Genomic DNA, 23,925 nt, shown 5'->3' with positions numbered 1-23,925 from the left:
GGGAAAGAGAGAATCTTAAGCAGGCTCCATGCCCAGTGCTGAGCCTGATGTGGGGCTCAATCTCACAGACTTGAGATCATGACCTGAGCAGAAATCAAGAGTCAGACGCTTAACCAACTGAGTCACCCAGGCACCCCAAAGCTTCCTCAAAAGAATTAAAAATAGAAATACCATATGATGTAATAATTCCAGTACTGGGTATTTGCCCAAATAAAATGAAAACACTTATTCAAAAAAAAATATGCAACCCTATGTTTATTGCAGCATTATTTACAATATCCAGGATGTGGAAACAACGTAAGCGTCTATTGATAGATGAATGGATAAGGAGGATGTGGTGTATACATACACACACACAAACGTACATATGCACATGAATGTTACTCAGCCATAAAAAAAGGATGAGATTGTGCCATTTGCAACAACAGGGATAGATCTAGAGGGTTTTATGCTAAGTGAAATAAGTCAGACTGAGAAAGAAAAATGCCATATGATTTCACTCATATGTGGAATCTAAAAAAAAGGGAATGAATAAAACAAACAAAAAGCAGAATCAGACCTATAAATACAAAGAACAAAATAATGATTGCCAAAGGGGAAAGGGGTGGTGGGTGGGCAAAATGGGTGAAGGAGAGTGGGAGATTCAGGCTTCCCAGTTATGAAATGAAGAAGTCACAATAATGAAAAGCACAGCACGAGGAATATAGTCAATGATATTGTAATAGCACTGTATGGTGACAGATGGTAGCACACACGGTGAGCACAGAATAATGTATAAACTTGTCAAATCACTATGCTGTACACCTGAAATTAACATAACATTGTATGTCAACTGTACTCAAATTAAAAATTTAAAAAGTGAATATGACAATTTAGGTCCTAGCTCTGATGACCTTCACATTCTAGTGAATGGAAATGGAAATTAAACAGATAAATACATAAAATAATTCATAACAATGTTTATGTACTGACTGAGTCTTCCACTCCCTCAAATATGGACTAGAACATTAACAATACAGGTGTGCTTGATGACTTTTCCCAGCCCTCCGTGGTTGAAGATGGGAGAGAAAAGTAGGCATTAGACTAACATTTAATGTCAATGCTGCTATTTTTTTCTATACAAAATAACTACTATGAATTGCCTAACTTATAAAATACATTTTTCTTTCCACATATTTTGGTGCCTTTTGAAAAATATCTTCCAATTGTTAAGTAAAAATAACAGGGAATGGTGTGTGTCTTCTCTGATGTTTGTAATGTTCCTCTGCAGAAAATATTAATTCTTTACCACTTTTAAAGTCCACGGTGTGAAGTTTACAGAACATTTTAGGAAACCTGTCAAAAGTGAATTTACTAGAAAAAGTAGAAAATTTATTTCATTTTAACAGGCTGGTTAAAATGCAATAAGTAAGATTCCACTTAAGATGCATGTGAACAAATATAAAATATGTTATTAAACACCTCACTTTGAAATAAAACATGTTTCTCTTATTCTAAGACGTGTGTGTATAGCTATATATGCTCAGAAAGGGCATGAATACTTTTCCTTCATCAAGCACAGACACTGGCTATTTGGGAAGGATGCATTAATTTAATTGCTAATGATTTTAGATACAACATGTTTAATTTCCATAACTATTGTCTGGCATGATCCCATATATATATAGGAAGTCCTCAATAAATGTTTTCAAAGAAAGTAGGAATAATTGACTATTAGGAACTTTTTTTGTTAAAGGTAGGTCTTCAAAAAAAAAAATTAAGTCAATGTCACCATCCTCTTCCATCAAAGTGATTTGTCTGTACAGTCAGAACTTATCATAGAGATTTTTTTAGCATGCACTAATTGCATTTCATTTAAGTTGCTATTTGTAAAAACCTTTGGAAAAATAATAAACTGAAGCAAAGTAAAAATTTAGGCATCTTTCATTTCATATAATATCACAAAGTGTTTTTTACCTTTTTTCATTTTTATTACTTTTCCCCCATTTCCATATAAATTGCTATGAGAAAGATCTTTAAATTCTTGTAGATTTAGCTCAAATACCATTTGCTTAATAATACTAAAATAAACATAGGAATTTTTGAGAAATTCTTATAGCTATTATCATCAAACTTCAGTTATTAATAATATATCATATAATAGAGTTGACATTATTAAAAATTAATAATTATCTAATATCAGATATTTTTCAGAAGCAAAAGAAAAATACTCTGATAACTGTTACATCAAAGCTAGCAACTCAGTTTAATCTTGAAAATTAATAAAAATCCCAAGAAAAACAGTTTAATTGAACAATCTTTACAAGTGAAGGAAAATAATGTTAAGCCAGTACTTAGTACAACTCTAATTAACATATATTAATGTAAAGTCCCCATGATTTCAAGTTAAATTGTTAAGTTAAACACATATTAGTATAGCCAACATGACATAAAACATGTATAAATACAAAAAGACAGACTTAAATAGGACAAATTCTCTTTGAACATTGTTTATGCAAAAATTAAGTTTAAAATCTGTTTTCCTATAATGCACTCATAAAATTTTTTTAAATTTCTTCATCACCTACTAACCACTTAATGACTGCTCAGGAATCCTTTTTTATATTTCTGAACCATAATGCAATTATCTTTTGCCTTTAAATATTCTATTTCTTCAAGGTTGCTTTCCTTAAGGCAAGAATATTTATTAATAAACCAATACCAGAAATTACTCACGGAGCCAAATGAATTCCTATCATCCTGGATAGCTTTACCCATATTCGTTTTTAGAACATTCTGTTACTAGACTAAATAGATTTACTCAGAGGATTACTTTAGGATGACATGTTGAATATTTACTTAAAAGTTCTACGTGGCGAAGAGTTTATAATGACCCCATGAATTATGCCAATTTTTAGAACACATTCAACACTGTGGATATTTTTAATCCAGTGGCAGAAGAATAAGTCATTAACATTAAACAAAGATCTTTAAAAAGCAAAAGCTACCTCTGCAACCTTGCACATCTTATCTCTTTGCATACACTTACAAGGCAAGGCAAAAGGAAAAAAAAAAAGTGTCCCATGTTCACATTTAAATTTGCTAGTGTTTGCTCCATATATTTTTAACCTATATTCTGGAATATTTTCATAACAGTCATAAGTGGCACTAAAAAATTTAAAATGTACCATCTTGCTTCATATTCTATTCCAATAACCCTAATTGATAGTAATTTAGGTGACTTAATTACTTCTTATAATTAAGTAAAATTGGATCTCAATTTTTCTACCCTTTTAAAAAACCCTTTAAAGCTTCATTTAATGTGTTTTCCAGGCCATAACAAAGAAGCATACTGTACCTCTTACGCTGCTGGTTGTTGCAGATGTGGTTGGGCTGGTTGTTATGGCTACTGTGGTTGTGACTGTTGCAGTGGTAAGGGAGGGGATGATAGTAGTGGGAAGCAAAGTGTTGGGAACATCTGGTGAGTGGAAAAAAAATATAAAACAAAATCATATCATGCAAACAAAAGAGAAACACAAATGATTCAAATTATAAATACATATGTCTTATTTAGGTTTAACTTTAACAGGCTTACACAGATTATCAGGTACAAAGCTGGCTGTACCTCACAGTTCTTGTCATTTTTTTTGTTCACTTCTTTTTCCTGCTCCCACACAAAGCAAAAACTTGGAGCGATGTTTGAGAATAAGCAGATTGTTTGTATATTTAGAGTGAAATTTAAAATGACAAGAATTCATTTGTTCACTGAGTCATTTAAAAAAAGTGTGACATGCAGTAGCAAAATACAAATAGGTAAAACAGAAAATGACATGCTTTGTCAAAGTAAACAAAGAAAAAACACAACAGAAATAAACACAAATAACGCCACCATATAATATTAAAGAAAATGTTAATGATGGATGAGTATATGCATGTTAAATGCTTTTTGATTTTTTCTTTTAGGAAAACTTAATGGTAGGAAATAAGATGACAGCAATCTTTAGAAACAAACAAAATAAGAAGCTAATTGTTATTATTATTACTTTGCTTTTCTTTTTCTCACAAATGATGTTAATGTACAGCTTAGAATCTTGCAATTCTTACCCTGATTAGCTGGTAACGCCTTCTAACAATTTTGCAGTACCTAGGAGTCTTTAACAAGTATCGAGTCAACTAACATGGAACCCAATATTCTGAAAGGTTTATGATTTATTTTATTTGGCATACATAGGAGAGGTGATTGAACATAGACTTGAACCATAATATTCAACCCCTAACCCATAATTAGTCAAAGTTGCCGAAAGTTAACATTAGATTCCAATACAGAAAACATAATAAACAGAAAGACTAACAGAATTTTACACCAAAATCTTCCTTTCACTCAAAACCGGCTGAATATTTGAAGAGCAGCGTAGGAAACACTGAAACAATGTAGCCAGTGTCAAGATACAGACCTCAGTAAGATTCTCAAAAAGTCAAATCTTGTCTCAAGTGGATAGGCATATAATTTACACAGAGAGGAAATGAGAAACAGTACACAAATTACCTATAATTACTGTGCTGGGGTTTGATTTCACATGTTTGCCACACAGTCCCTATATATTCAAAGTGTTTGACAGATTATTTTGCTGTTAAAAGGTTTCCTGTCATTCTCTCAGCTAGTCTTTGAGTCACACCAAAAATTTTCTAGTTTTTTACTTCTGATAAATTAGCCTTACTCAATCCTCAGACTTGAACCTGCTGGATTCTCTACACTGGAGACATCAGAAAACAGTAGGAGCTAGCTCTCTTATCTTGGGTATTGATGTTTACACCTGTTTTTCAACAGGGAAAATGCTTCCTAGACAGTCAAATTAAGAAAACAACCTTCTAAAAACTCAATGGTGCTACATTAATCACTGGAGAAAATGGGTATTGCCTGGTGTGCGATTACCATGATCATAAAATAGAACTGACTTTAACAACATTACACACTGAATAAATATTATGTATATGTACACATCTACCTCTTATTTACTAATTTTTATAATACCTTCTTATTTTCATGTAAGCTTTCCTAAATGGTTTAGGCAGGCTGGAGGTAAATGAAAGACATTTTCTAAATTAAAAAAACATGAGTAATTTTAATTTTCATGCATACCTAAAGCAGAAAATAATACATTCTTCGTCGGCTAGTAAAATCCTTTGTTCATTAGGATCTCAAAATATATGTATTTAATTTATGCAAAAGGAAATGTCTTACAGGGCTATCAAATACAAGAACATATAATGATATTAGCCCTTTAAAACTCCATGTAAAGAAATTGATACTACCAAACCTAGCACAGATGATAAAGTATTAGGTTATTTGCTATCAGACAATGAGTTAAAATAAGATTCCATTAGATCTGAAAAGCAGGCTTTCAAAATCAGCTAATATCATTCAATTCCTAAGAACTGGAATACAAATAACAGGTTTTGATGTTGTTTGTTCATTTTTTAGGTTAGCCAAAAAAACATTATGTGGACTTTTTTCTTTATTCCATTATCAACAAAAATGAGTAATAATAAATCTTGATTTGTTTTGAAGAGAGTCTACATATTTTCAGGTACTATCAAGATTTTTGTATAAACCAAACAATATCTTTACTTCCTGTAAATGTGAAAATGCATTAAATTTAGGGTTTTTCCTAGACTAATAAAGAACCAAAAAAAAAAACTGCAATAGTTTTAATAATTGTAAATTCACTTTAAGAGAACTGCCCTAGAGTCTTTTAAAGTGCCCAGACAGATGACACTATAAATCATTATTGTTCATTCTCTGACTCCTACTTTATCAGCCCATCATTCTCTCTCATCCTTCCTTCTTGACTTCATATGTACCTGAAAACAAATCTGCTGAAAGAAATTTGATGGAAAACATCTTGGCCAATTGATAATTGGGCCAAGAAAAGTACCTGTCGAATAAGAAATCTCTCCCAGTCACTGTTACATTTTTAATCAATACTAACTTCATTTCATCCTATGTGTTCTGAAAAATTTTAAACATTTTCATTTATCCTTTTTATGGTATATTCTTGTTTATCCAATTACTTCAGCTCTATTATAAAAGAGCGAAATTTGGGTAACAGGCCAGGAAGGCTCACTAAATAGATCCTATTGTGATCAGTAATAAAAGATCACAATGAATTTATGAATTGTCTATTATTATCCCCACTTAATGGATCAAAGCACTTTAAGATAGAACTTCATTATCTCTTAACTTAAATATATATGCATATATGTGTATATTAGAGTACAGAGAGTATATTTTATATCTTATGAGTATAATGGAGAGGTTTCTAGACCACTTCCACCTCAAGATCATTTATTTTAGCTGCCTGACTGCAACTCTCATCAAAGGAGAAATTAGAAAAAGACTCTGAGCTGCCTTTTTAAGTCCAAAAAAAACCTGCAATATCTGGTTTTCACTTCTGTAACCAAGTGGTAACATTTGGCATCATTTCCCAATTGTTTAAAAGGTCTGGTTTGGTGCATTCTCTTTTGGCCTTTTATTTAGATATTGATAGTGAAAATGCAGCTACATTTTCATAAGGAAACATGACATTGAAAATACTTGTACCTATCATTTGTTTCATTTTTGAGGTATCTAGAATTCTGTACATTTTTTAAAACCATTATACTGTTAATACAGGGTGCTCAATCAAATATAATACAGGATAGAAAATGCAGATAATTTTTTCCCCTTCCAAGACATACCCATTTATTTAAGAATAAAAATACACTAATCCACATGCAGAATTATACACATGCACACACACATAATAAAAATAACTGAATTCTGATTTGACATTAATTTACTGTTCATAAAGCAAGATAATCTGCAGTCATATTAACATTATATTTAATTTGCTGAATATGACTTGTTGATTTTAGAAGATCTTAATATATGTCTTACATTTTAACATCATATGATTAAAGGATGTCTGAACATAGACACTAAGTAACTATAAATTTAAAAAAATAGAGAAATTAATGGTTTGTGACATAATTTCTGAATATCAAAATCCAAAACTGATAACTATATGTTAATCAAGTAACTACATGGCATTTCATCTCTGATTTCTACAATACAAAAGATGGGGTCAAATTTTTTATTGCTATTTTCTTTGGAGAATATCTTATTCGAATTAAATAATACTGAATTTGCTTGAAAAAAAAGTAGTTACAAACAAAAAGTTCATAATTTACAATTTATAAAAGAAATTAACTATATTACATATTTCCTAGATGTTAAGGCATAAAGAATGAAGAGTTAGTAATTGATAAAATATGTAGTGGATAAAAATGGTATTTGGGGAAGTGAACAAAGTAAAAATAATCTGATTTTATTTGTCTAGATAGATGTATACCATAGCAAAGTCAAGGATTTGTTTAAAGGAAAAATAGTGAGCATTTTTGATAAGGAACTGAGAAAAGTAAAGGTTCCAAGACATGAAAATATTTGCTTATAGTTTTACCTATACATAAGGAGTGAATTACAATAAATTACACTTCTCATTTCAGTTGTAACATATACACTATTTTCCTGTAAAAGGAAAATTCAGGAGTATTTCAATAATGTCAGACAGAACCCCAAATTTAGTCAATTGTACAATTGCATATTAGTGCAGACAAAGTCTAAGTAGGCAGCAAGAGTTATTCATGTAAGCGAATGCTGGGTTACAAATAAATGCAGTATAAATAGTGCGAATTACTTCTGTTAAGGACCTACTCACTTGCAGAAGCACAATTTCAGCTCACACAACAAAGTTCTTGAACCAGGAAACTGAAATCTGTGTCCAGGGCCCATGGCTAAACTTTATTATGACAAATTCATAAGTCCCTCATCTCTCCTGATCAACCTGCTTGATTCTGCCATGAAGAACTCCAAACTGCCTCCACCATTGTTGTTAGGCACCACATTGGAACAAGAGGGGCTAGAGTTCCTCACAGCATACATGCCTGGCTTCTTTTCTTTATTTTTCATAGTGCTCAGTTAACATAAGCAAAGGAGCCGAAATCTAGCACACAAGAAGACATGTGCCCCTGATACAAGTCTTTTCCCAAAATTCTAGATTCAGTTCTTGTTGGTGTTCTCTTTGTTGCCATGTTCTCAGAGCCACATCCTGTTTCCTGACATTAATTATTACGTTTCTTGTCTTTAAAGTTTAGTTAAATATGATCTTATCTGTAAAGCATTACCCAATTCTGCAGAGTTAATATCTTCCTTCAAAGTACCCTCAAAGCATCTAGCACATACTTTTACACATGCTTGTTATATACTACATTACCATTTTATTTATATATCTATCTCTCTAATTAACTTCGGGCTCAGTTGTTATAAGTCAACATGTCTTCTTTTTTAAAAATATTATTTTGCCGTGGGACAAATTTACTCTGATTCAATCCCCCACAGTTTTCTAATCTGTCCCTTTCTTGATGTACCTAGTAAAATGCTACTCCCAAGTATAAGCCTGATTTGGATCTGCTCTGTGAAGACTTCCTTAACTAACTGAATATCAACTTCTCTCTGATTCCCCTTTTCTCTGAATATCTGTCTTTTTTTTTTTTTTTGATTTATGTACTGCTTCCCTCACTTTCTTACCAATACCCCCATGACGAAAATGCTTTACATTCGTGGCTGACCATTATGGGCACAACCAGAGTTATGGGCCTCTCACTAGCGTCATTTCTCTATTTCTCTCTCTCAGTGGAGAATAAAATACATGTGTGATGCTATAGTAAGATTTTTAAAATTTCTGTGATTTACATAATTAACACAGAATATATATCAGAGCTCTTCACAAAATCGGTGGCTGAAAACAGGGAGGCTATACCATTTATTTGGCACTAACATGCATTGCTTGTATTTTATTTTTTTCACAAGCCAACAAGATAATAAGATAACAAAGAGAAGAGAATAATGATGCACTTCTGTGCTTCCTACAGGTGCCTAGTTCTATGCTTTAAATTTGACTGGTACTTTATAAATAATGCTCCTACCAGTGGTAATGACAATGATGTCAGTAGATAGGGAACAGTATCATTTTTAATAACATGAATCAGTAATTGAGCCTTATTCATGGTTAATTTGTGCAAAAAAAAAAAAAATCTCCCCTCCTCCCTATTACCATGTATGAGATGGTTTTTTAGAAATTTCTGCTAAGAGTCTTCAAGTTTAAATGATTATTTAAAAAATTAAAATGCAGCACATTGAAGAATCTTATATTCTGAGTGTAGGTTTTCAATGTTTTTAAAAGTGTTAGAGCTCTAAATCATATCATCCAATTCAAATAATAGAAAAGTGCCCTTTTTAATCACATCCTAATGAAGGAATTAAAAAAATGCAACCACATTTTGTTACTGGAGCTTATTAGAGCACAGCAGATCCTGTATAACCTTGTTAAAATGAAATCAGTTCCACCAAGCACTGTATACAATAAATTGAAGAATGGTGTAGCACCTTTTTTCCAATAATGAGCTTTTCAGGTTAAAGGTATGTTCTGTTCTCTACAAATGCAGTGTACAATAATTTCTAACTTGTCAACCTGTTTTGTTTTCTGGCAGTTTCTCTTTTTAAAAATGGCATTCTGGCCCATTCAGAATGGATTTTCTAAGCAAAATTAAGTCTAAAGAGTCCCAGAAGCCCAAGCTGCTTGTTTCTCTCCAAGGACTAGTGTTCAATAGGGAGAAAAATTTCTACCATTTAGTCTGGACTCCATATGTCTACTTTCTTTCTGCTTTATGTCACTAACTCCCCAGGGCGGTCCAAGGGTAATCAAGAGTGAGTCCAAACCAAGGATTATTAGTGGAGATACAGAAGGGTGAGAACTCAACATATATTAGAAGTATTAAGGTAAGAAGTGTCTTTTTGAAAGAAGCTATTCATGTCTCCTAACCTTAAAAATAATAGGGCATCCTTAACCTTCTTACTGATAATTGCACTGCCATTGGAAGCAATTGTAAGAGGAAAAATGTACTGTATTTGCTTTTTTACCTGTGCAGAGAAGGACGTTTATCTGTTCCCATTATGTTCAGCTACATGTAGCAGCCTATTTGGATTATAGCATAAGAATGGATAATAGCACCAAGGCTCTTACTTAAATGACAACCACCGGGGTGACAAGGCCTCAACTTGCCCGTGCATGCTTCTTCCTCAAAAGCCATATGGTAACCTTATCCGCTTCATAAAAAGGAACCCTTTTAAAAATTAGATTTGAATGAATCCTTTTTCATCCCTCTGATAGCTTCCACTGGCTTCACATACTAAATGGAATCCTTACGCAAAAACAAAACAAAAAAACACAACAACCTGTTTTTAAAAAATGAAAAGTACTGCAATTTTAAACTGTAGGCGGTAACCAGCAGTTCCATGTAATTACAAGAAAAGTTTATGAATAAAAATCAGCCTGTTGTTAGAAAAAATGTATGCATTTTTTTTCTTTTAAAATATTCCTTCACATTCCAAACTGACAAAAGTGAAGTAAAATTTCAAGTAGGAAAAAAAAATCCTTCCAAGGGGATGATCCTACATTATTTAGCTCCACCTACTTCAATATGATGAGCTCTTTCTTAAAAGTATTTTGCCAAAAAGTAAACCAGATGATTGGTCAAATACTTTAAGTTCTGTGAGGAGAACGTTTTCTTTGGGAGAATAGTTCTGGCACAGGTTAAAGAAAAACTCAAATCATATGAATATACACAGGAGACGTGTGATCTAGTAGAAAAATTCTGATTGAGAAATCCAGATACTGACCTGCATCCCTAATGTTCTGAGTTCTCACACAAAGCAAGGTCTTTCCTAACCTTACAATACATTATTAAATCAACCTGTTCCCCCCTGGGATTTAGGTAGACAAAATGATAACCTTCCCCAAGTTATTGACATTTAAAATATGTTCTCAGTAAGAAAGTGAATATTTTACCAAAGTAAAGCATTTCTAACCATTGAACTTAATATTCTCCTGAATAAGTCTCTTGGAATGTTACAATTAATGAAGGGACCCTGAAAACATCTCTGAAGTCACATCATGGTGAAGCACAGGAATGAAAACTCTTCACTTTTTAATTTTTACTAAGTTGAGGCATAATAGGGAGTGTTTATTTCTTACAGGATCTGCAGTGCTTGGCCTAGCACTTGTATATAGTAGATACTCAAGAAAGATTTCCTGAAATAATAAAATATTAGGTAGTATAGCATTGTGATAGAGATTTTCAGAAAAAAATTATATTTGGCCAGAAATAAATATTATCTTTATGTGATGTTATAGAATTCCAAGGAATAAATCCAGTTTTTAGTAAGCAATAATCACAGAATTTTGCAAAAAAAAAAAAAAATTAACAGACGTATGAAGTCAGTTGCATAAGTCTTTTAATTTCTAGGATTTCTCTTTTTTCCTTACAGATTTTTAAATATAAGTTCAATTAGCCAACATATTAATTTCTGATGTAGTGTTCGATGATTCATCAGTTGCATCTAACACCCGGTGTTCATCACATCACGTGCTCTCCTTAATGCCCATCACCCAGTTACACCATCCCCCACCACCCTCCCCTCCAGCAACCCACAGTTTGTTTTCCAGACAAGAGTCTGTCATGGTTTGTCTCCCTCTCTGATTTCTTCTCATTCAATTTCCCCTCCCTTTCCCTATGATCCTCTGTGCTATTTCTTATATTCCAGATATGGTTTCACTCGTATGTGGAATTTCTAGGATTTCTATTGAAGATATTAATTCTTCTTTTTTTTTTTTTAAAGATTTGATTTATTTATTTGACAGAGAGAGAGAGAGATCAGCGAGAGAGGGAACACAAGCAGGGGGAGTGGGAGAGGAAGAAGCAGGCTCCCAGCGTATGAGCCTGATGTGGGGCTCGATCCTAGGACTCCAGGATCACGCCCTGAGCCGAAGGCAGACGCTTAACGACTGAGCCACCCAGGCGCCCCAAGAAGATATTAATTCTTCTATACACAGTCGTTCATTTTGTGCACTGCTTAACTTTATAAGGCACCATTTACATATGGATTGCCACTATATATCATTTCTTTTCCAAATATGAGATGAAACCCAAAGGTCTTGATTTTGGTGACCAAGGAATGAATATCAGTTTCCCTAATTTCGCTCAGAAGCCAGGGCAATACACACACACACACACACACACACACACACACACACATATACGAATATATGTGGATACGAATGTTTACGATATATGTATGTACATACACATATATTATTTTAAGTTTATTCTGTTGAAAAGAGAAGGAGAGAGAAACAAAGATAGAGATATACAGAGAGGCACGAAGAAATTTATAATCATTAAAGAAATATTTATTGATTGCTTACTATTTAGAAGGCATTGTTCTAAGAGCTAGAGACACAGAGATAAATGAGACTCATAAGATCTCTGCTTTCAAGAAAGTCATAGTCTACTGGGTAGATATAGAATACATTCACATGTACAGATAATATAATATATATAAACATAAATGCATACATATATATGTATATATACACATTTATAAAATCAAATATACAAATGTACAACTAAAATACCAAATAATGATAAATGACTTGCAGAGAATTAAAATTAAGTGATGCATGATTGAGGCCATTTTAGATTGGAGTGGACAAAAATGGTCTCTCTCAGAAGATTCATTTAATCAAGATCTGAATGATAAGAAATCATTCTTGCAAATACCTGCATTCATGACAGAGCTCCTTGTACTTCCTGGACAAGCATTCTGGACAGAGGCAAACTTCCTAAAAAAAGGATGAGCTTGATATCTCAGAGGAGTTGAAAGAGGGCCAGGGAAACAGAAATGATTGGGTAGGGAGTGATGAGATGTCACAGATGCAGGTAGTGGCATATTATGCAGGGTTAAGTAAACGAGGCTAATAGGATTTGGGTTTCACACTAAGTGTGATGAAATGCCTTTGGAAAAATTTAAATAGCGGAAATATATGAAGCAATATGTATTTAAAACATTTACATATTACAGCTGTGTGGGAAAGAGATCATAGACATGGAAGTCTCTCTAGTCTAGGCTAGAGAGAATAAAGGAAAGAAGTGGAAATACTGAACACATGGTTTGGAAATAATGTCAACAGAACTTGCTGATGAATTGGAGATAAGGATAAAGAGGAGTTAAGGATAGTTCTTGGATTCTGGAATAAGCACATGATGTGCTGTTACAATGTTAGTAAAAACTATATTGTAAGAAGCTACAAAGTAGGTTTATGAAAGATCTGTTATCTTCTAGTTGGGTGTGCCATTATTTCTGAAAACAAATGCCCAAATTTCCCCCCATGGACTTGAATATTGCTTCAATTCTCTAATGAATGAGCCAATTAGTACTCATATGCTTTAGTAGAAGAGCTGTGTACATCTTTGCAAAGCTACAACTTAACCTTATTTCCACATAAGAAATCTAGAAAGACTGAGTGCCATGGATTCTATTCTTCTGTTTACCTTCCTGCAACTGATAGAAAAGATTATGTATAAATTGTGTAAGAAAAGGTATTTAAGATGTTAAAATTGTTAGGTGGTGGACTCTCCTCCATTCAGGCAGGAATGAGGGTTTTCCCCATGGATGGTTTAGCCAGTGGTCCACAGAGGTACCATAGAAGCATTCACTTCACAGTGGCAGAGTGGTATCTTTGAATGAAATTTTTATTCTGAACTGTAAAACCTTAATTTATCCAATTCACCCTCATCTTAAAACAAAGAGATAGAATTAAAACTCAACTCTGTATTCAGTATGCTTGCACATATGCAACTTTTTAAATGTTTTATAATGAAACAGTGTTCCCGACTCCACTATTTGATCCCATTCCCCGTCTCTCTGCAGAGTTCAACAGCACATTCATCCAGTCAGAGGTATGCCTTTCCCACAGGCTTCACAGCTTTCCCTGCTTTATTCATATCCAGAAATGATACGTTTTATCTCAGCGATTAAAGAAGGTACAGTTTTAAGAATCGTCCAACTAGTTTACTGTCTGCAAACTCTCAACCAGAGATGAGAGCAGCAACCATAGGGCTCTTCCATTAGCACACTGTTTGTTGCTCCATATGGATGTCTTTTCTCTCCTTTTCTTCCTTTACTGTGTATTTGCCCATCTATGCTTCTAAGGAAAGCTTCTCCAAAGGAAAAATGCTCATTATGAGTACATAGAATTAATTTACCAACTGCTAGGTCTGTTTCCATGTGAGGGAACAGATTTTAGCTGAATCTCTTTTTAATGTTTACTAGGCTGTGCATCTGTCCATAATCCAGGCTTCTCTTTCTCACTGCCCACCCACCCATATGAGCTCAAAGATTCACTCTTTTGGTTCCACAGTGATCCGTATCACCTTGCCTAACCCTACAACTAAGAGGGGAAAAAAATCATATAGCCTCTCATTGTTTCTAAACGTTTCATTGTTAGATAAATGTAATAGTAAATGCACATGTTACTGCCAACTTTTTAGTCTAGCTATGCATTTACTAGGAAGCATTGAAGTGAATTTTTCCTTTTCATGCGATGAGCATTCTCAATAGTTTTCAAATCATTGATAATCATGACATGAATGTGTAACATATACTGTAATACTAGAAATACATGTATTATAATCATATTTGCTTAGTTCTATGCTAAGATAAGTTTAAAAACAAGTTTAGCATATTAGTTTATGATATTCCTAATCTGTACATGCATTAATTATTTTGCTAAATTTAGGATCAGGTACTAATAACCCTAAAGCAACTGACTTTATAACCTACACCCTAGTGAAATATTTGAAGGAGATGATCGATGACTTGGAAATGTTTGCTAAAGTGGAAGTCCACTCTCCATGACTCAATTTGCCTCTCTCCCACAGTAAGCAAATCAAGTGAAAGGGAAAATCAGCAGTGAAGATTGAAAGCAAGTCTGCACATATGTATAGTATCTGAAAAAGATACATGTCTAAATGTGCAACAAAGCTAGGTGCTTGGCTTGATGCAGAAGTCTGCAATATCTCTGTGTATGCCTGTCTGTCTCTGAGTATTCTTCATACTTATTATTTACAATAAAAGCAGAGTGAAATGAAAATAGTAGTTGTATTGATTTTTAAAAGCTGAATGGGCATATGTAATACCTTGATACCTTTCACTAGACTAAAACACACAATTTCTAGCAGTGTTATTCCCTCTTACTATTAAAAATCTGAAACACTCTTTTTATGATGGTTCTTATTAACTAACAATAAAATGTGATGGATCCTATAGTGTGTGTGTGTGTGTGTGTGTGTGTGTGTGTATTACTTCTGAGGTAAATTATCCTGGAAACATAAAAAAAAAAAGCAATATCATATTTTTCATCAGTATTCATTTCAATAGATACATGACCAAATAAATAAAACAAACCATAACTGTCAAGTGATATTTTAGAGATATCGTCAGTGACTGTCAGGAACAAAAAGAAGCTTTTTATTATTTTTTACTTTCTACTGTGATGATACTAGTTATAGAGAACTTTGCTTGTTTTTATGTAGTCATTAAGATAAAATATGCTAGAAAAGCAAAATATGTACACATAAAAGTAAAAATATGCTAGGGTATGTAGCGAGTAATTTTATTTAAAACAAAATAGTAAGTTAAGATAATGAAGTAATGAATTGTTACAAAAGCTTATTCACACAAGTAGAAAAATAATGAAGTAAAGGAATATTAGAGCAGCAGCAAAATAATTTTAAGTCTCAAATAAGGGTTATTATGGTAATAGGAAGAATATGTTTGAAGAGAGATAGGACATGTCATGCAAACCTTTCTAGAATAGTTCAACCCTACTCTGTTATGACCATCTGAGAGAACCTTGAGTTGGTTCTGAGTGAAGTGGGTTCTCCACTGAAACTCTCATTTGACTCCCTGGAACTCTCTCCTACGATCTGGACCTGCCCCAGTTAGTGCTACTACTGGTGGAAGAAGAAATACCTTACTCGTTTTTTTCTACTTGTCTTGCTGTACTTCTTCCCACATCCTGGGGAGGGTTTTGAGGATGCAGATGATACTAAGGAGTCCTGGGGTCTCTGTTCCGCTTCCATTCGTGTTTTGAAGAATGGTTACAAATTTCTCTAGCATGAGTATGAAGGCAGGTAGAAGGCATTGGGAGTGTGGAGAAAGAAGACATTTAAGATTTGGAGGAAATGTACTGATTTGTGTTTCTCACTCTCATATTCTTTCTCAAAATTTCCCAGGTGCTATATGTTCCTAACACTTTCAAAAGAACATATGCACCAGTTGATGACAAATAAATATTAGAACTAGAGTGGCTACTACCCACAAAATAAGATTAGCTTAAGGTCATCTGTAATTCTCTGCAGCCATTACTTGTGCGATAAAATGGTATCTGCTATGTTCCCTATACTGGAAGATATGCATCCGGGAAGTCTCTGCTTGGGGAGAAGACATTTTATCTAAACCCTCTGAACTTGATGTTGCATTAGAGAAACAAGAGTAATTATAACTTTTATCCTGTACTCTCTAAGTAACTAATTTGCCACATTACCAAATTTTAAAGATATCTTCTATTGCCTAGTTAGCAAGAATTTACAATTGTCTCATTCTTCAATAGACATAACCTAATTTATGCTCCGAGTACCATTCAGGGAAGACTCTGGGCACTAAATTGTATGCAACTCTTGGGTAAGGTTTTCACCAGAGGTTGAGATTGGACTGAGATTTCCTTTGGTATCTTAAGGCTACTAGTAATATAATAATAATAATTTGATTTATTGCATATGTGTGCGCCTGGCACTGTGCTGACTAGATCCATTTATGATGTACACTATTTGTCTTTGAACAATTTGGAAATGTTGTGTTACTTTTTTTTTTTTTTAATTCTAGACACTTGGACCATACTCTCAAAGACTCTGAACAGCTACACGATTTTATGTTCATCGTCCTCTAGTTCTTTTATTTTGGTATTATAACTACTTAAATGTTTAACTTACCTTCCATGTTAAATCCTAAACTTGAGTTCTATTCACCTTTGCTCCTATAGTGCTTTGGTATTCAGTAGTTAAACACTAAATATTTATTTGGTGAATGAATGAATTTTTCTCTTGATCTGAGTTCTCCAAATAGTAAAACAGCAATGGAATAGTATGTTTAAACACCACTAACATGGAAATAATCAGCTCTTCTAAATGAATAAATAGCATGATAGCAATGAAAATATGAGAATGACTTCAATATTTTTATACAGAAGCAAAAAAAAAAAAACAAAAAACAAACACCAGGAGACAAATCATGAGAGACTCTTAAATATAGGAAACAAACTGAAGGTTGCTGGAGGGGAGGTGGGTGGGGAGATGGGGTAACTGGGTGATGGGTATTAAGGAGGGCATGCGATGTGATGAGCACCAGGTGTTAGACGCAACTAATGAATAACCAAACTCTATATCTGAATCTAATGATGTACTATATGTTGGCTAATCGAATTTAAATTAAAAAAATATTCTGTTCACACGAATTAATAGTATATATAACTAAGGCTACCAATTCAACAAATAAATTTTTCCATTGCTGAGCTTGTTAATGAAAAATGCCACTTTCTTTTCTGATGGAACCTGTACAGTACAAATGTTTCATAAGTATAATATTTTATCCTACAAGTATTTGTATGCTAAATTTTGTTAGACCTTTCACTGAGGGTGAATTTTAGACTGGCAGTTTCAAATTACCATCTGTAGTTCTAAAGCTGAAATTTGTAAAGGTGTAATTAGGAGGAGGGAGAAAAGCTCTCCAGTGTCCACAACACAAAATGTCAGTGCTGTTAACAATTAAATGTGATAACATTTAAATAATGTACTTCCACTGACACCCAAAGAATAAAATCTAACCATTAGGATGGCATCTAGATAGCAGACGATTTCACAGGAAAGTGCTCAGACCTCCATCAAGTTAAGAATCAATAGAACGTAGGCAACTGTGGTAGAGTCAAAGACGCAGTCTCAGCTCATGAAAGGCCCGTCTGTGCTAGAGCTATATTAAATTATCACAGCTAATGTAAAATCAACCTTGGTGTAAAAGATAAAAGGGTAAAGTTCTCACGAATGATCACTTATCACTCCATTCTGAAATGCATACAGCATTCATTATAGATCGAAATGCCACTCAAATTTCATCATTTAGTAGGGTTTTGAAACAGCCAAACCATTAACAGAAGAGAGTAGCTTTTTATATTTATACAACCAGTGACTAATGAAACATTATAGCCTGTGTGCAAAGGGGAAAGAAAACCTTTATTTTGTAATGAACCCAATTGGAGCCCTTTTTAAACACAGTGTAATATGGTTTCACTGTTTCATAGAGCCTCTTATTACTTGTGTCAATAATCCTAGGTAAACTACTGTTGAACTTCACAGCATTTATCTAGCAGCATGAATGACATTAATCTATGGGGTGCTTTTGATGAATTGTAGTTCAAAAAGCAAAGCCAAAAATGACTTCTTACAAAGTGGTTAGAGAAGTATTTATTAGAAATATGTCAACTGCCAAATACCTAAAGATAGCTTGGCTATTTAGGAAATCATGCTCTTGGCTAGCTTGCAAACACTGGGAAAACATATGCATTTGCTCCACTTGAATTACTTAAAAAAAAAAAAGAATGACATACTTTCCATTTAAAGTATATTATTTTTTTCTATCACTTCCCTTCTAATTCTTTATATTTTTATATCACATTGCTTTGGACACAATGTGACATGCTATACAAAATGCCCCCAAGTTCCTCACAACTGTTAGTGAGACACACTTAGAAAGCTCAGAGTGAATCAGACTTTACTTCCATGACTGCGTGATCCACACACACAGGTCAGCATGAACTGAAAGCTACTCCAAGTCCTACTTCAAAGATCTAACTTATCTTCTTGACCCACCCTTGTGAATTATACTTTCCCTGGCAGTAAGCCTGGTAGGGAATGTCTATAGGGCTTTAACACATTTAGTTCCAATTTATGAATTTAATTGGATTAGGCTGATCTTTCCCAAAAGTTGTAATCTGTACAATTCATAGGATGCTAGAAATTAATCTCAACTCTATCTTCAAGGAGTTTATATGTGGGCAGTCTATTTACTGCAAGCCTTCGCTTGTCTTCAACAGCAAAGTGGTATTAAGAATTGAGAGATTGCATACACTAAAGTAATTTGAGAATAGGAAAATTGTATATTGATTTAATATATTCTTTTTCTCCAATTTTTTCCTGTATCATAACAAAATAAATACCTGAGGAAAAAGCACAAACTGTATTAAATTTTTCCCTAAAATAAAATCTCTTCACAAAGAATTAGACTTTTACCCCCCCCCCCAATTCTTTTTTGGAAAGATGCAGAACTAATTCATGCTTCTTATAATATTTTATAATTAGATTCATGGGAAAGACATCAAATATACTCTTCTTCACAATTTTTAAGATACACTGGATTTATTACAGCATCATGTTTTATACAGCACTCATTCAGAATATTGTAATACTGTGTAAACACAATACTAGTCTTAGAAAAGGTTTTCATGGTGAAATATGAGGGAAATCTTACATTCTCTAATGCTTATTTCTCTTGGAAATTCACAATATACCCTGACATATTTAATAAACTCTCAGAAGTCTTGCAATAAAGAAACTTGACTAATTTTTTTATTGCATTATTTATCAATCTCATGAAAGTTCATCTCTAACAATTTATAAAAGCTGTATCATGAGCAACAATTCTGGCTTTTGGAGGTTTGGAAAAACAGAGATTATCTCAGTCTTGGGTACTGTTATTTCTTTTTGCCATTTTGTTATACATACTCAAATTATAAGATTAGTGCAGTGAAGAAAAAATATCTGTGACTGTTTCAAATCATTGTTCTTAAGAAATTAATGTAGTTATTAATATTGTACACCTCTATCTTTGCTGCATCTCAGTAACATGCTATCATTCTTTGTGAAACCAGTTATAGCAATAATAAAGTATATTTTTATGATATTGCAACCAAAACTAACAAGGTAAATACAGCTTTCATGATTGTGATTTATAACTAAAAACATTTATTTGCAAAATTTAAAGAAAATCATTATTATTTACTAGTCACTACCAAAACTTAGATATTTGTAATAAAGAAAACCTTTTATAAAAATAATTTTTATTTTTAGTGTATGTTGTAACTCTATTAGTTTGACTTGGAACATATTAATTGTGAATCTTTTATAAAAAGTCCTTCTGAAAGAAAAAGAAAACCTGCTAAAAATGTTTTTTATTATTCTAAAGATAAATTTAAAGTTTTTCAGGTCATTTATTTTTTTCACATGTAATGATGTCAAGAAAGCACTCACCGTGTACAATGAGAACATACTCTGCGCTGCTTTGGCCAATGGTGTTTGTGGCTTCACATCGATATGTACCATTATCCGTTTTGTTCAGGAAAAGAATGTTTAGTTCCCTACCACTCACAACCATCCGGTCAGGGTCTGGCAATTCTCCACCATCCTTTGTCCACAAAACAGGTTCTGGCCTATTGGATTTAAGTATGCACATAGACAGGAAAAATGAAAAACTTTCATATTATATGAAGTAAATAAATCAAGCAATTTATAAATATTTAACAATCATTTTGTGTATATCCATATGATAACTTCTAAGAGTTACCAAACAACTGCCATGCTCTCACTCAGGAGATCTGGCAAATATAACGTAATTCTATTCTGTTTAACTAAGCAGACATGCATTAAGGAACTAATTTGTTGAGTCATTATAGCAGTCCTGTGGCATTGATCCTGATGCTAATTGCTCGTACTGCTATTTCTTGCGGAGTGATTTGGGACTACTGGAGTAGCCTTTTCCAGAACTACTTGGAATTATCCCTTTGCACTTGAGGCTACCACTGTGACAGTTTTGCTTGAAACCCTGTGATGCTTTGTTCCCTTACCTTTCCTGCTTTTCTCACCCCCTACAGGTTTTTCCTTGGAGTTCTCTCTTTCAGTCTCCTAGTTTTACCGAGACACAATTGACAACTAACACTGTAGTGTAGAACAGAATGAGTTGACATATATATATATATATATATATATATATATATATATATATATATTGCAAAATAAGTATCACAATAGCTTTAGTTAAGATCTATCACCTCACATGGTTATATCTTCTCTTGTGATGAAAACTTTTAAGATCTACTCTCTTAGCAACATTCAAATAAGCAACACAATATTGTTAATTATATTCAGCATGCTGTACATTACATCCCCAGAACTTATTTATCTTATAAGTGGAAATTTGTACTTTTTGACTACATTCACCCATTTCTCCCACCACTGTATCCCTGTTTCTGGATACTTTCATTTGACATTATTTTGGAAGTCTTAGCCAGAGGAATTAAACAGGAAAAAAAAAAATAAAAGGCATCCAAATTGGAAAGGAAGAAGTAAAACTGCCTGTATTTGCAGAAGACATGATATTAAGAAAACCCTAAGGACTTCACCAAATAACTATTAAAACTAATAAATGAATTTAATAAAGTTCTGGGATACAAAATCAATATACAAAATGATTTGTATTATTTTACTATACATTAACAATAAACTATCAGAAAGAAATTAAGAAAACAGTCCCATTTACAATTGCATCAAAAAGAATAAAATATTTAGGAAAAATTTAAGGAGCTGAAAAATCCATACACTAAAAACTATAAGACATTGATGAAAAAAATTAAAGAGCACACATACATACTCATTGATTGGAACAATTAATATTAAGTGTCCACACTAACAAAGAGATTTACAATTCAAAGTAATCCCTATCAAAATTGCAATGGCATTTTTAGCAGAAATAGAACAATCCTAAAATTTTTATTGACCCATGAAAAACCCTGCATAGGAAAAAAATTTTGAGAAAGAAGAAAAAAGCTAAAGGCATCACATTTCCTGATTTCAAACTATATTACAAAGCTATAGTCATTAAAACAGTATGGTACTGGCATAAATACAGACACATAGATCAATGGAACAAAGTAGAGGGCCCAGAAATAATACATATATAGCCAATTAATTTTTGATAAAGGTGGCAAGAATATACAATGGAGAAATGATAGTCTCTTCAATAAGTGCTGGGAACACCAGACAGCCACATGAAAAAGAATGAAACTGGATCCTGAATTTCTATCTTACACAAAAATCAAATCAAAATGGATTAAAGCTTGAATTTAAGTCCTGAAACACTAAAACTTCTGGAAAAAAAATAATAGGGAAAAATCTTCTTGACATTGGTATTGGCAATGATCTTTTGGGTGACACCAAAAGCAAAAGCAACAAAAACAGAGATAAACAATTGGGACTACGTCAAACTAAAAAGCTTCTGCACATGTATCCCGATGTCTATAGCAGCATTATCTACAATAGCCAAATTATGGAAACAGCTCAAGTGTCCATTGACTGATGAATGGATAAAGAAGAGGTGGTGTATATATATATATATATAATGGAATATGACTCAGCCATAAAAAAGAATGAAATCTTGCCATTTGCAATGACATGGATAGAGCTAGAGAGTATTATGCTAAGCAAATAATTCAGTCAGACGAAGAAAATACCATATGATTTCACTTATTTCTGGAATTTAAGAAACAAAACAAATGAACAAAGGGAAAAAGAGAGAGGGAAGTAAATCGAGAAACAGACTCAACTACAGAGAATAAATTGATAGTTACTAAAGGGGAGGTGGGTAGGGGGACAGGTGAAATAGGCAATGGGGAGTAAGGAGAGCACTTGCTGTGATGAGCACTGGGTACTGTATGATAGTGTTGAATCACTATACTGTACGCCTGAAACTAATATAACACTGAATGTTAAGTAACTAGAATTTAAATAAAAACTTCAAAAAATGAAATTATGAAAAAATAAACAAAATAAAAATAAAATAAAATAAAATAGAAATAAATTTAAAAAGCTTCTTCACATAATGGAAACCATTAACAAAATGAAAAGTCAATTTAAAGAATAGGTGGAAAATATTTTCAAATCTTATATCTGCTAAATGGGCAAATATCCAAAATACATAAAGAACTTGTACAACTGAGTGGCAAAAAATGACCGAATTAAAATCTGCAGTGGAATTGAATAAATTCTAAAGAAGACATGCAAGTGACTAACAATTACATGAAAAAATGTTCAACATCACTCATCATTGGATAAACGCAAATCAAAACCATAATATGATATCACCTCATCATACCTGTTAGAATGCCTATCATCAAAAAGTCTAGAAATAACAAATGTTAGGGAAGATGTGGAGAAAAGGGAACACTTCCACACTATTGGTGGAAATACAAATTGGTGCATCCAGTATGGAAAATAGTATAGCGGTTCCTCAGAATATTAAAAATAGAACTACCACTTGATCCAGCAATTCTATTTTTGGGTAAATATCCAAAGGAAACAAAATCACTATCTCAAAAAGATATCTGAATCCTATATTCACTGCAGCATTGTTTATAATAGCTAACACATGGAAAGAACTTGGGTGTCCATCAATGGATGAATGGATAAAGAAAATATATTCCCACATAATGGAATATTATTCAGCCATTGAAAAAAGGAAACCCTGCTATTTGAGACAACATGGGTGGACCCTGAGGGCATTAGGCTAAGTGAAACAGTGAGACAGAGAAAGATAAATACTGTATGATCACACTTGTATGTGAAATCTAAAAAAAAAAAAAGTTTCATGAACTTATAGAAACATAGTTCTCTTTTAATTAAATTCTTGCAAAGAATTTCCATCTCCAAACCTGTTTGTAGGGAAGAAAGGATAAATGAACCATGGACATCTGTCTTCAAATATTTTACATACTTTTGTAATTATAAATTATAGAAATAATAATACCTACCACTATGGGTTGATAATGGTGGTTATCCCAGATATGTTAC

The 23,925-nt window shown here is 33.0% G+C and overlaps 1 protein-coding gene across 2 annotated transcripts in view; it reads right to left on the bottom strand.

Annotated features, from left to right (window-relative positions):
• CADM2 (cell adhesion molecule 2) overlaps positions 1-23,925 on the bottom strand; it is a 1,024,870-nt gene that overhangs the window by 68,018 nt on the left and 932,927 nt on the right. Inside the window, exons 8-9 of one of the 2 annotated variants that reach the window (XM_008704693.2) lie at positions 20,335-20,513; positions 3,338-3,457 (exon numbers count right to left, since the gene is read on the bottom strand). In XM_008704693.2, coding sequence (XP_008702915.1) covers positions 3,338-3,457; positions 20,335-20,513 — 299 coding nt within the window. The remainder of the gene's footprint in view (positions 1-3,337; positions 3,458-20,334; positions 20,514-23,925) is intronic. The other variant, XM_008704703.1, reaches the window with a different exon arrangement.

Source organism: Ursus maritimus, unplaced genomic scaffold, assembly GCF_017311325.1.
Source record: "Ursus maritimus isolate PB19 unplaced genomic scaffold, ASM1731132v1 scaffold_4, whole genome shotgun sequence".
Classification (NCBI taxonomy): domain Eukaryota; kingdom Metazoa; phylum Chordata; class Mammalia; order Carnivora; family Ursidae; genus Ursus; species Ursus maritimus.
This window is presented reverse-complemented; position numbering and strand designations above follow the sequence as displayed.